This window comes from Xenopus tropicalis, chromosome 2 (genome assembly GCF_000004195.4).
Source record: "Xenopus tropicalis strain Nigerian chromosome 2, UCB_Xtro_10.0, whole genome shotgun sequence".
Taxonomy (NCBI): Eukaryota; Metazoa; Chordata; class Amphibia; order Anura; family Pipidae; genus Xenopus; species Xenopus tropicalis.
In genome coordinates, this window is record NC_030678.2 from 112,463,482 (window position 1) to 112,475,625 (window position 12,144).

The 12,144-nt window shown below is 38.9% G+C and overlaps 1 protein-coding gene and 1 pseudogene across 4 annotated transcripts in view; one reads left to right on the forward strand and one right to left on the reverse strand.

The window, feature by feature from the left end:
* Positions 1-12,144, forward strand: part of aff3 (AF4/FMR2 family member 3) — a 135,051-nt gene that overhangs the window by 89,167 nt on the left and 33,740 nt on the right. For 3 of the 4 annotated variants that reach the window (XM_031897011.1, XM_031897012.1, XM_031897013.1), the window contains one exon: positions 6,587-6,627. In XM_031897011.1, the coding sequence (XP_031752871.1) occupies positions 6,587-6,627 (41 nt within the window). The remainder of the gene's footprint in view (positions 1-6,586; positions 6,628-12,144) is intronic. The other variant, XM_031897014.1, reaches the window with a different exon arrangement.
* LOC105946651 lies at positions 3,563-4,376 on the reverse strand (annotated as a pseudogene).

Below are 12,144 nucleotides of genomic sequence, written 5' to 3' on the forward strand. Positions count from 1 at the left end.
ATACCGTTTTCACTGTTTCATGACAAACATTCTTCTGGATTAGGTTTCTGTGTTTAAAAGTATGTGAACATTTATAGCCAGGACAGTCCATCTGTATTCCCACTGCCAAGACTGTATAAAAAGGCCTTTGTGCTTGCCTGTGTGAGTAGACCATGTTCATCCACAAGGCCCAAGCTCTTAGTCCACAGGGATTCATAAAAATCCAAAGGGTGGTGTGTGCTGTTGAGCCCTGCTGAGACAGGAGAAATGCATAAATTAAAGCTGAAAGGAAATTGCATTGCGATGCAGAGCAGCAAGATCCAGCACATTTAAATAACCAAGCATCAGAACTCTAAGGTAATAATGAAATGAGATATAATTCCACTAGTTTATGTAAAAAATGTTGAGATTGATGTTTAAAATCTTTAATGATGCGGCTGACATGCGGTTGCAGTTATTCAAAACAATGCAAGTATATGAAGAACAAAAATGAATATTTTCCTTTGGAAATTTTTCCCAGCCAGTGAGGGAAAGACAACGATGCTGTAGGGTTAATATAGTACTTTTAATTACACTTATATATACAATAAAGTTGTCAGTGCCTTTGGTCATATTGTTGTAGAACAAAAGCAAAACCTCTTTTTACCCTCATATTAATTGTCCATATATGCATATTTCCCACCACCCCTTTAGCTGGAAACTCTGTTACCTGTGATCCCCACACAGAGCATTCCCCTTTGTTTTAGCTTCTGCAGCCATCCCCTTGCACCACCTTTCCTTTGCCTAGTCCCCGTTTAGTTTTTGAATATACCTCTGGCTGCCCTCCCTACTGCCACTCACATACCAATTCTGCTGACCCTTTGACTGAAGCTATTGTCATCAACCCCACATCTTATTAGTCCCCGTTTAGTTTTTGAATATATCTCTGGCTGCCCTCCCTACTGCCACTCACATACCAATTTTGCTGACCCTTTGACTGAAGCTATTGTCATCAACCCCACATCTTATTACCATTCTCTCCTCTCCACTCCAGTTCTGGCTGTTGCTGGTATCAAGCCCTGTTACTTGAACCTGACACTTCAGCCTCTTCTTAAAGCCTTAAGTCATGAAACATGGAAAGGCTGACCTTAACAGCTTTCTCTCTGCCCAGGCATCTCACGGTAGTGCCCCTCTATAATTGCTGCTGTTAGCCACACCAATTTCCACACTGGTTTTATTATCTATAAACATGAGCCATTTAACAACCAACTTTCATATGCCAACTCCTTCCTTTACAGAATTTTGGTTATTAAAAACAGCCCGTCTCTAACTCCTAAAGGATACTAGTGCACCTCTTGGTAACCTGTTCTCATTGTCACCTACATTATCTGTTCCAATACACTGTGCAACTGAACCCCAGATATACTTATTAAAGGACTAGGAGATGAACCTCAACTACATTTCCTGAGGGGTCAGGATGGGTTGATATACTGGAATTGTTATGGTTTGTGACCACAGATAAAATTACCTTACTTTTTTGTAATTCTGACTAAACAGAACAATTGTCCCAAAGATCCACTATTCATAGTTTTTCTGTGGGTGCCTTAGGATACCTTAGGTTTTTCTAAGATATTCTTGGGAAAAAAAGGCTATTTAAACAAAAAAAATGTAAAAAAGCTATTGGAAATATATATAATGAGGTGAAAGTTTACATTATGTTGTTTTACATTTGGTTTTAGGTCCAAACATTCACCTAACAAGTTTTGGTTAAAAAAAAATTGAAAAGGGGTAGGTATTTTGCTGAATATAGCAGAACTTTCTCAATCTGGGGCCCCACATTTTCACATGTATGATAAAAATATAGAGATTTCACAGATTTCTTGGCCATATACCTAACATTGTTCACATTGTGAATAAAGGAGCACGTGATCTTTGCTGAGTTCTGTTCCCTTCATCTTCTCCTGGAGCAGAAACAACTATTCAGAAGCCTCTATAAGGGCAATGGACTATTGTATCAACTATGGGTCAGTGTCATAGTTTAAAATTTGTGAAACATACAGTATTTGTCAGTAAAGTTGTTAATAAAGATTTGTGTGCATGTTTCTCAGTTATATAGACACATCTACCACCAGAAAGTCAAAAAACCCCATAAACAATGGCCTTAAGAATACAGAAATGGCACAGCTTTGTGATACATGAGCTAAAATAACTGATGTTCAGCAGTACACAGCGTCTTTTCTGTACCACTGGTAGCAATAGATAATTTGCTTTGATGCCCAATGATGGAAAATTGCCAAATAATCATTAAGATGGAAAAAAAGGTCTTTATAAATTGATCCAATGAATACTCTAACGATTATTTTTTTATTACCTCATTACCTGCTTCTTGAAGAGTCCTTTCGTTAACAGACTGCTGTAGGAAATGTTTATAAAATGACTCCTGGTGGGCATATTAATAATATATCATATCATTCTAAAAAAAACTGCTGCAAAACATGAATGAATTTGTAAAGAACTTTCTCTTTATAACTATGTTCCTATATCTAAACTAAATATATGTGAAAATAGGACTATGTGTGCTCTCTCTAGCACACCCATGCCAATTAACCATATAGCCACTAAAGACAACTTTTTAAATTATTCAATTTACAGAATTGTAATATTTAGTTTACAAAATGTTTTGCTTTTTTCAAAGACAGAGTAAGGTTTTTATCAATACATTGAACTCTGCAAACTCAGTGACCCGGCACCACCCTCAGTTTTTTAAGCAATTATTTTCCCATCAAAGGGTTTTAGCATGATGGAGTCTCTAGAGAGTAACAAAGCTTACAATCACTGCTTTTGCCAGAAACTTGTTTTCTACAGACCTGAAGCAGAGCTGTGTTGATTTATCGACTTAAAGGGACTCAACAAGGCTTTGTGTCAAATGCATCTTGTTTTGTGGGGGTAGAACTCTGTTTGCAGTGTCACTGTGCTTTATTTATTTACTGGTATTCATATAGCAGTGGTGCATTTAAGTAATGCTTTACAGAGATTATACATCATTCCCTGCCCCAGTGGAGTATGGAAAAAAAACTGGAGTACCTGGAGAAACACAGGGAGAACATACACATTTCTTGCAGATAGTGTCCAATCTAGAATTATACTCAGGAACCCAGTGCTACTAGGCAGAAATGCTACAGACTAAGCCACCTTGCTGCCCATAAGTGACTCATGAAGACCTTTTGTTTTTCTTCATTCATACATGTATATCACTTGTGTTGCATTAAAAATCAAGTAAAAACAGAAACACTAATATATTTTTACCTGGTTGCAGGAAAAAGTTTTTTGTTCTCATGTGTATTTGTATGCAGGCATGTGCATACAAATTAAAGATATTGATATATTGATAAGCCTGGGGATAATGCTGGGTATTGAAGCAAAGAGTATGGAAAGACCTTAAAATTGGGCTTATGTGGTTGCAGTCAAAGGGTGATAAGTAATTTGAATTTGATAGGGTTTAGCCACCCTGGTTGGGCTTGGAATAAAAAGTAATGTGTAATTTAATATACATTTTTTGCTTTAAATGTCAATAAACTTTACCTTTAAAGAAAACATCTATATCCTACATTTTTACCCCATTCACAGAAGGAGAAATAAACTTAGAACTGCTGGAAAGTTCACATAAAATAGATAAATCAGTACAATCCAAATCTTGAGCTTCCCAGGGTGGTGTCCTTCTTCTGATTTTTTGTTTCGTTTTATTTACTTCTTAGTATTCATAGCCAGCATTTGGCTACAGAAATCAAGTCTTCTGTCTTTCAATCTCTTGCTGATAGGAAGGGACAGCATTGTTTCTCATAATGACGTGGCCCAGTTCACAATGTATCTTTACATCCAGTCTTGCATTACAAATTAAACTGACAGTCCACCTTTCAGCTTCTTCTGGAGTCATATTCAGCTTGTCAACCAACATGCTTATGCTTTGACATTGATGGATGTGACAGAAAGCTTCAAATATAAAGAACGTGGTCTTTTCAATTTAGTCTTCTAGGCAGGCCACAAGGAAAGAGTCATTTACAAGCACCATATTCTCTTCATCTTTTCAGTGCCCTAAAGTTGATGTATAGCCTTTTCCCCAACTCAGTAGTAGGGTCTTTGATAGTATAGGATTCCTACTGGATGACCTTAACCAAACCTTTTATAACTTGTCTTCTTTTCCCGCACATCTTTGTTGGTGATTACAACAGTTGTCAGATGTTGGACAATGTGTGGGCACATTGTCTGAATGGCATTCATGTTATAAAGCTGGTAGCGAAACAAGTCAATGATATTGTCTCTTACTTTTGGGTAGTTGAATATAAGAATATAAACAAAGACCTATGTATGGGCCATGGTCTTTGCTTAAGCAACTAAATCAGAGAACTGACAGTCACCATCATTAATTAAGAAGCTAAGCTTAGGTGCTGTTGCAAATCACCAAGCAGAAAATTAGGTTTTATTTCTGAACTGTCATGTAACAAGAATTTGAATTAATTACTTATCAGCCTTATATTGTGATATTTCTATTCTATGCATACTGTATAATTTGAGTGGATCCATAAGCTCAGGTAAGTGACAGCAGCACAGAGCATGTGCAGTGAATCAGCAGAAAAGAAGACTGGGAGCTACTGGGGGCATCTTCAAAGGCACAAAGCTTTATTGCTTGGACTGGTACAGTACCCCAAAACATAATGAGCAGCATTTCTAGCCTACTTCTTTGTTACGCTTTAGTTCTTCTTTAACTGTGACCAGTACTGTACTGAACAAAACTAGAAGTATAAATATAAAGGTCTATGTTGAACACACCACAAAACAACTGAGTATAATGACATCTAAGTCACTAGCATATGTCTTTGGCTGTGTTAATCAGTTTTGGTCATTACACACCCTAGTTCTCCAGATTTGAGTATAGTATAATCTCTCATCAATGTATTTTCTATGTAACCACAGAGGTAAAATTAATGTCTAACATTAGTTCTAGTAATTCTAGCTCATTTCATATGTTATACTGTTGGGACCCATAGGATTAATAGTCCCTGTAAATCCCCTACAAATTCTATTCCCCTAGTAGCTTGTGTATCTAAGTTACCTTATTTACATAGCTTTGTTATTGGCTCATAGATGCATTGACCATTTCCTGTCACATTTTAATATAGTGATTGGAATTGGGTGGTCCAATCTCTTTGGCCCTTATCTTCTGACCCAGGTAGATGTGTCTGGGGAGCCTTATGTCAACATGACCCAGTAAAGAGTTCTGACCTAAAGGGACACCCCTCTAGAGAAAGTCAGGGAACAAGGACCAAGGGTGCTGCTCCCATGAGGAGAGTTAAGAAACTTGCCTCAGGTGCCAGCACCCTGAAAGTTACCACGGGTGGCAAAAAGCAGCTCCTGGAAATTTCCTGGAAATTTTCCTGGAAAAATCCTGAAATACATATTTTTCAATCTGAATGTGGGCTCTTCTAGTTCATAGAGCGCAAGTCCACTCTCTGCCTTGATGCAACCCCACACCAAACTGCACTGAAGCTCCTATCCACAGGTGCAGGGAGTAAGAAGGGGCCACACTGGAAGGCCAGCCAGGGGTGCAGAATCACCCCTAACAGGAACCTGTGAACAAGGTTTAGTCAGATTACAGGACTAATTTCTTCTAGGAACGTAAGATAGTAAGGCATGACTAGAAAGAGCAGTTTTGTGCTCCACCCAAGGATTAATAGCTGGATATAGCTCTCCCTTAGACATACTGACCTAAAGGGAAGGGACCACAGTGTGATTTAAGACTCTAGTATATCGTCAATGCCTGAGCAGATTGTACTGGAGGGGATCTGGACCACTAGCTGGTAGCCTTAAAAAGGTGTCTCTTAACATTTTTAGCAAATCTTCACTGTGATGTTGCAGAACTCTTCTCTACCTATGACTGTATCTGACTGCACAACAATACTACCTCAATTGATCTGTGAGTAGTAAAGTTGTGGTGCTTTGACAATAAGGCCTTTTTTGTTTGCAAGAACCTTTGGCATCCTATTTTTATTATAATTTACCTTAGTCTTCCACCTAGCAAGGGCCCATCTGGGTAAATTCATTCCTGAGTAACCCATGTTTTACCATCACTAGCTGGACAAGGCAGTTTTAGCCAAGATAGGGTTACAATATCAGTATGACAAATATAAAACAACGATAATGGAAAAATCAGAACTAAATGTCTGTCTCACTTGTGATGTGGAACAAGGTCAGAGCTATGGAGAAGAAAAGTGTCACTAGCACAGGGAAATGCAAGGCTCAAATCGCATACACTGATTTTGAGCACTCACCCTGAAAAAGGACTGTTTAGGAAACTTTTTTGAATGGTAATTGTTTTCTGTAAATTTTGCACTAATAATAATTGTAATGGTACTTTGCACATAGTAACTAACATATGAAATATTTGTTACTGATCATTTGCTTCATACAAGAATTGCCCTAAAAGGTATATAGGGTCATTATGGCATGCTTAATTGTCATGGGATTATGTTTTAAAGTAATGTATTTTATAGTCTTGGCTAGCAAGAAACACTAATCTTCTGTTTTCTGTTTGGAATATAAAATAAACATATTTGATCTTTTTTTTTCTCAGCAGGCAGTTCAGGAAGAATCCTTAGGAGTCCAAAGTGACAGGTACATTTTATCACTTTTATGAACTATAAATTGCTTTATGAAATATGGAGTCTTGTTTAGTGTGGAGTATTACTCATCATGAGGTCTGGCACACTGAAAGCCATTTTCACTAAGCAGTTGTTATCTCTAAGACAACATCCTGAAGGCTTCCTCTAGGCCTTTTGTGAATTATTCCAATTCCCATAGCTGTTACTGACAGTTGAAAGAAGCACCTCTTCCCTGAGCACTTTCAGTTCAAGAGTTGCCTGTGCAGAAAGACACACATTAAATATAATAATGCCTTGCAAGAAATATGAAAATATATAACTATAGGGCAGTAAGCGCAGTAAACAAAGTGCAATCACCATGTTTTTTCCCATAATGCAGCATTTTTTGCCCATTATTCTGGCATCATTCCAGTCATAAACAGGCTATCTTCTTGATGCAATTGCACTGCAAAATGGATGCAACTGCACGTGCACTTCTTTGCAGATCATGCCTAATTTCACAGAATATTTTTGAAGTCTGCTTGGCATCATTTCCAGTGTTCCGCATGCAAGTGATGTGGCCACCCTATTCTTTCAAACTTAATTGCATCAATTGATGCATCAAGTGTGCCTATGTGACAACTATAGGGAAGCGCAATGAGCGCTTTTTGATGCAAGTACCTTTAATGAAAGTGGTCTTATACACAACTGACTGGGGAAATTGTTGGGACCACAACTGAGCTTGTGGATGTAAATGAGCCATTTTAATTCTAAGGACTACATTTATACAGGTGTATTAAATATTTTGCATAATAAATAAATTGTATAGGACTCATTTACTTACAAATACAGTTTGTATGTACTTTTGAAAAGATTTTTTCTATCATTGTATTGCTTTTATTATTATGTTTTTATTGCAAAAACATACCACTCAAGTGGTATTTGTTAATTTAGTGTGCAAAATAAATTGGATATTGTATAGGGTTCAATAACGTACTCAAGTGCAGTTTGCAAAGTCCAGTTTAAGATGCAATTCAAAATGTTTTTTTTGCCCAGATTTTAGCATTTTCTCACATAATTCCAGCATAATTGTTGTGGAAGTGATGGAATTGGTCCCAATGCATCCAAGTCTTGATGCTGTTATTTCCAGTTCTTGGCATCAGGCATCAGAATGATGTCTGTGCTTGATGTCTGTGCCAGCCCCCCCCCCAAAAATCTTTGGAGGACAAACTTCCAGAATAGTGCCCCGCCACATCGACAGGCAGGGTAGGGCATGCAGAGTATGGCAGACACAAATAGGCAGAGTATGGCACACACAGGCAGCATTGTGCAGGCAGAGTATGGCACACACAGGCAGCATAGGGCAGGAAGAGTATGGTACACACAGGCAGTGTAGGGCAGGCAGAGTATGGCACACACAGGCAGCATAGGGCAGGAAGAGTATGGTACACACAGGCAGTGTAGGGCAGGCAGAATATGGCACACACAGGCAGCATAGGGCAGGAAGAGTATGGTACACACAATGCAGTATAGGGCAGGCAGAGTATGGCACACAGGCAGCATAGGCAGGCAGAGTATGGCACACACAGGCAGGGTAGGGTAGGCAGAGTATGGCACACAGGCAGCATAGAGCAGGCAGAATATGGCACACGTAGGCATCATAGGGCAGGCAGAGTATGGCACACACATGGTGAATCTGAGGTGTAAACACTGAAGGGGGGCAGTTAATCTCAATACTAATACCATTTAAAGCTCACGCAAAGTCGCGCCAGCCAGACAGATGTGGGGCCACACAAGGGAGGCCAAGGGCTGGATGCAGGCCACGGGCCTCCAGTTGGATAGCACTGCCTATAATCTATTGGAGTCAAAGGGGCAAATTCCTGTGGCAAAACATTTTTAAAAATGGATGTTGTATAAACAGTAGGGGAACTCATTTTTATGTAGCTATTTTCAAGCAAACACATCTTTTTACAAATTCAAATAAAATCTTTTCACAGCATTATAAATGTGCATGACTTTCACATAGCCCCCCCAACTGGATTAACTGTTCCCCCAGAGACTATCCCCTATGCGCCATATTTGGCCTTAGAACACAGTGAAGCACAGGTTTTTTTTTTCTTGTCCATTAGTAATGTTTTATGTATTTTAACATGAGATTTTACAAAATGTTAGAAAATTGCCCCTTAGTGTGTCAAAGTATGTGTGTGTGCATTTTAACATTGTATTCTGCTTCTCTCCAACCTGCCATTGTTTCTGTCTGTCAGTGGCCCTAGCAACAAGAAACTGTTAGTTAAAGTTGTTTTTTTTAGTAGGCATAAAACACTACTCAGTAATGCCATGTTGGTACCAAAAAGTGTAATTTCTGAAAAAAATGTAAATTGTTGCTTTAAGCAAATAATAATGTTGTATAAAAGGAGGTATTACCTAGGCATTATATATCCAATTATTTTGAGCAGGCCATGCATAACAGATCTATTGACACGCCGAGCTGTTTTGCTGACAGTAAAGTACTCAGCTGTGTTTTCAAAATCTGAGTCTTCCACACTTTCTCTCATGCATTATAATTATCCAAAGGGTACAGAAATGTGCAATGGCAAAATATTTTTAGTGCTGCAGAAAACTGAAAAATCATTCATATTTATAAACAACTAGATTTTTTCAGCTAATTAATTGCTTTTCACTCCTGGGGAGCACATTTAAGTCATTTAGAGCTAATATCAAAAAAGGCAGAAACCATGAACTGTTAGTTAAATTATTGAACCCTTTCAATGCAAGCTTTCCAAGCATATTACATTCTGCATAAAGGAATTCCAAGCTGGAAAATGTGTTTCTTTTATATGCATGTTCCATTTTGAGCCATATTTATAAATGTGTAGCTTATAAAAAGTCTGGTAGAGTAGCACAGATAGTAAGTGCTTAGGTAAATTTAATAACCATGCCAATTCCTATGCAAGTTTACTACATTAGCACTGATTTCTTCTCTAACATTTCAATGGACTTTGCCAGGTACATTCAAGTATAAAGTTTTGGTATAAATGCACTCTTTACATTGGAATTTACAGCAAAAGGGGAAGTTTGTATAATTTCCACTAGTTTTTTTCACTAGTTTTGACAGTATTTGGGCTAAATGTTAATAATCCTTCTATATATACAGTATATCTCTTTAGTTTAAAATACTGACAATGTTATAGTCAAAATAATATATTTGATTGTGATTCAGAGCATCATATATGTCTAATTGCTTGCTGTGAATCTTTCTCTTATTTCTATCTCTCTCTTTATATATGGGTATGCAATCTATTATACAGAGTGCTCAGGACCTGGAATTTTACAGATAAACCTTTTTTACCGAAATTGGGATTACTATAATTTTACTTAAAAACATTAAATTAATTATTAAATAGGATTATTTCAGCACCGATATGGATTTATGCAGCTTAGTTAACATCAAGTACATGGTACTGTACACATAAGAGGGAAATCATTAAAAGTATAGATTTAAATTTGGCTAGTTTTCTGGATAAGATATACCATTATCATCTGCAAGCAAATTTGACTTTGTCTATTAAAAGCCACTGTATTCTGTCATCCTAATCTCCTTCCAAAGTTGTCCTGTCAATCCTAGTATACTGTAATAACCTTCAAAATTAGTGGTACTGCTTGGTTTGTCCTGCCATCAGGTGTTACCATTATAACAAAAGAAGATATTATGGTAGAATACCACTAAAATTGGTACTGAGAAAAAACATAAAACTATGGTTTAGATTTGCAAATCACCACTCCTGAAAGTGACTGAAGTTCTAAACACAGTAAGACTTCACCCTATCTATACCTTAAGTTATTCCCGATAGGTTGTTCTACAGATGCATTTGGGGTTTGAAAGGGATTAGTGAAGGCTGACAAGCTGCATCTAGTGATATTATAGGCCTGACCAGAAAATTCATGCAGATTAAAGTGCAGATGGCAGAAAGCAGTTGTTGTAGTTAATATCCTCTAGAGCAGTGCTGTCCAACTTCTACGGTGCCGAGGGCCAGAATTTCTCTAGCATACATGGTGGAGGGCCGCTAATGGAAGCCAGTTTTGACCACTCCCCCTTTTGAAACCACACCCACTTCAAACCACACCTATTTTATCACAATGGTGGTAGCACAGCAAAATCCCAAATGCTTGGTCCTTACTGTGGGGATATCAACCATCATTCATATGTGAAAGAATTATGTCATATTAAGATATACCCTTAAATTCCATATGCCTCCTCCTCCCCTGTGGATAGCAGAGCAACCCCCAGTACATAATTACACACCTTAGGGACCATTTAATGGCTATTTCCAACTGCTAACAAACTCCCACAACAAACCCCTGCCAGGTTCACCTCCCACAAGCAGCATAGGGCAAGCAGAGTATGGCACACACAGGCAGGACTCTGCCTGTTCTATGCTGTCTGTGTGTGCCATACTCTGCCTGTCCTACCCTGCCTGTGTGTGCCATACTCTGCCTTCCCTATGCTGCCTCTGTGTGCCATACTCTGCCTGCACTACCCTTCCTGTGTGTGCCATACTCTGCCTGCCCTACCCTGACTGTGTGTGCCATACTCTGCCTGCCCTACCCTTCCTGTGTGTGCCATACCCTCCCTGACCTATGCTGCCTGTGTGTGCCATACTCTACCTGCCCTATGCTGGCTGTATGTGCCATACTCTGCCTACAGTACCTATGTCTGAGGTGTGAAGAAGTGAACAATGGGAGTGATTACAGTCTGAGCCTGAGGTGTGAACACTGCAGGGGGTGAACAATGCAGGTATTAAAAGGTGTGAAAAACACAGGGGATTACATTTTTAAACAATACAGAGGGATTACAGCCTGAATCTGAGGTGAGAACCATGCAGGGGGCCAGTTAATCTCAGTACTGGACAGGTGGGGGGCAACACAGAGGGGGGCCGCCAGTTGGACAGCACTGCTCTAGAGTCTAGAGCAGTGATCCCAACCTGTGGCTCGAGAGCAATAGTTTACTCGCTACCCCTCTGATGTTGCTCTCCATGACCTCAAAGTAAGTGCTAATTTTAAAATTCAAGGTTTGGATGAAAGTTTCAGAGGCATAAAGAAACTAGCTTGCTCTAAGCAGAGCCTTCTGCAGGCTGGCAGTCTACATGAGGGCTACTAAACATCCAATCACAGCACTTGGTATATTTGGCAACACCAAGGAACTGTTTTCATGCTTGTGTGGCACCCCACACTTTTTACATCTGAGTGTGGCTCAGAGGTAAATAAGGTTAGGGACCCCTAAGTCTATAGTCTGTCACCATCATCTCCAAACAATTTCCCATCTCATGCAGGCACAACATGAATGACTGGTTTAGTATACAAGACTTGAATGATTCCTTATTGGTGATATTTTGTCAAACATATGTGATTCTCTGTACCAGGGTCAGAAGTTCATACCATGCCCTGTTTATTCTGGCACCCCATAAATATATCTCAGCACACCATGGTTGCATTGGGTAGGCAGTGTACAAGAAGTAAAAATAGTCCTCAGTTGATTAAAATAGCTTGCTAG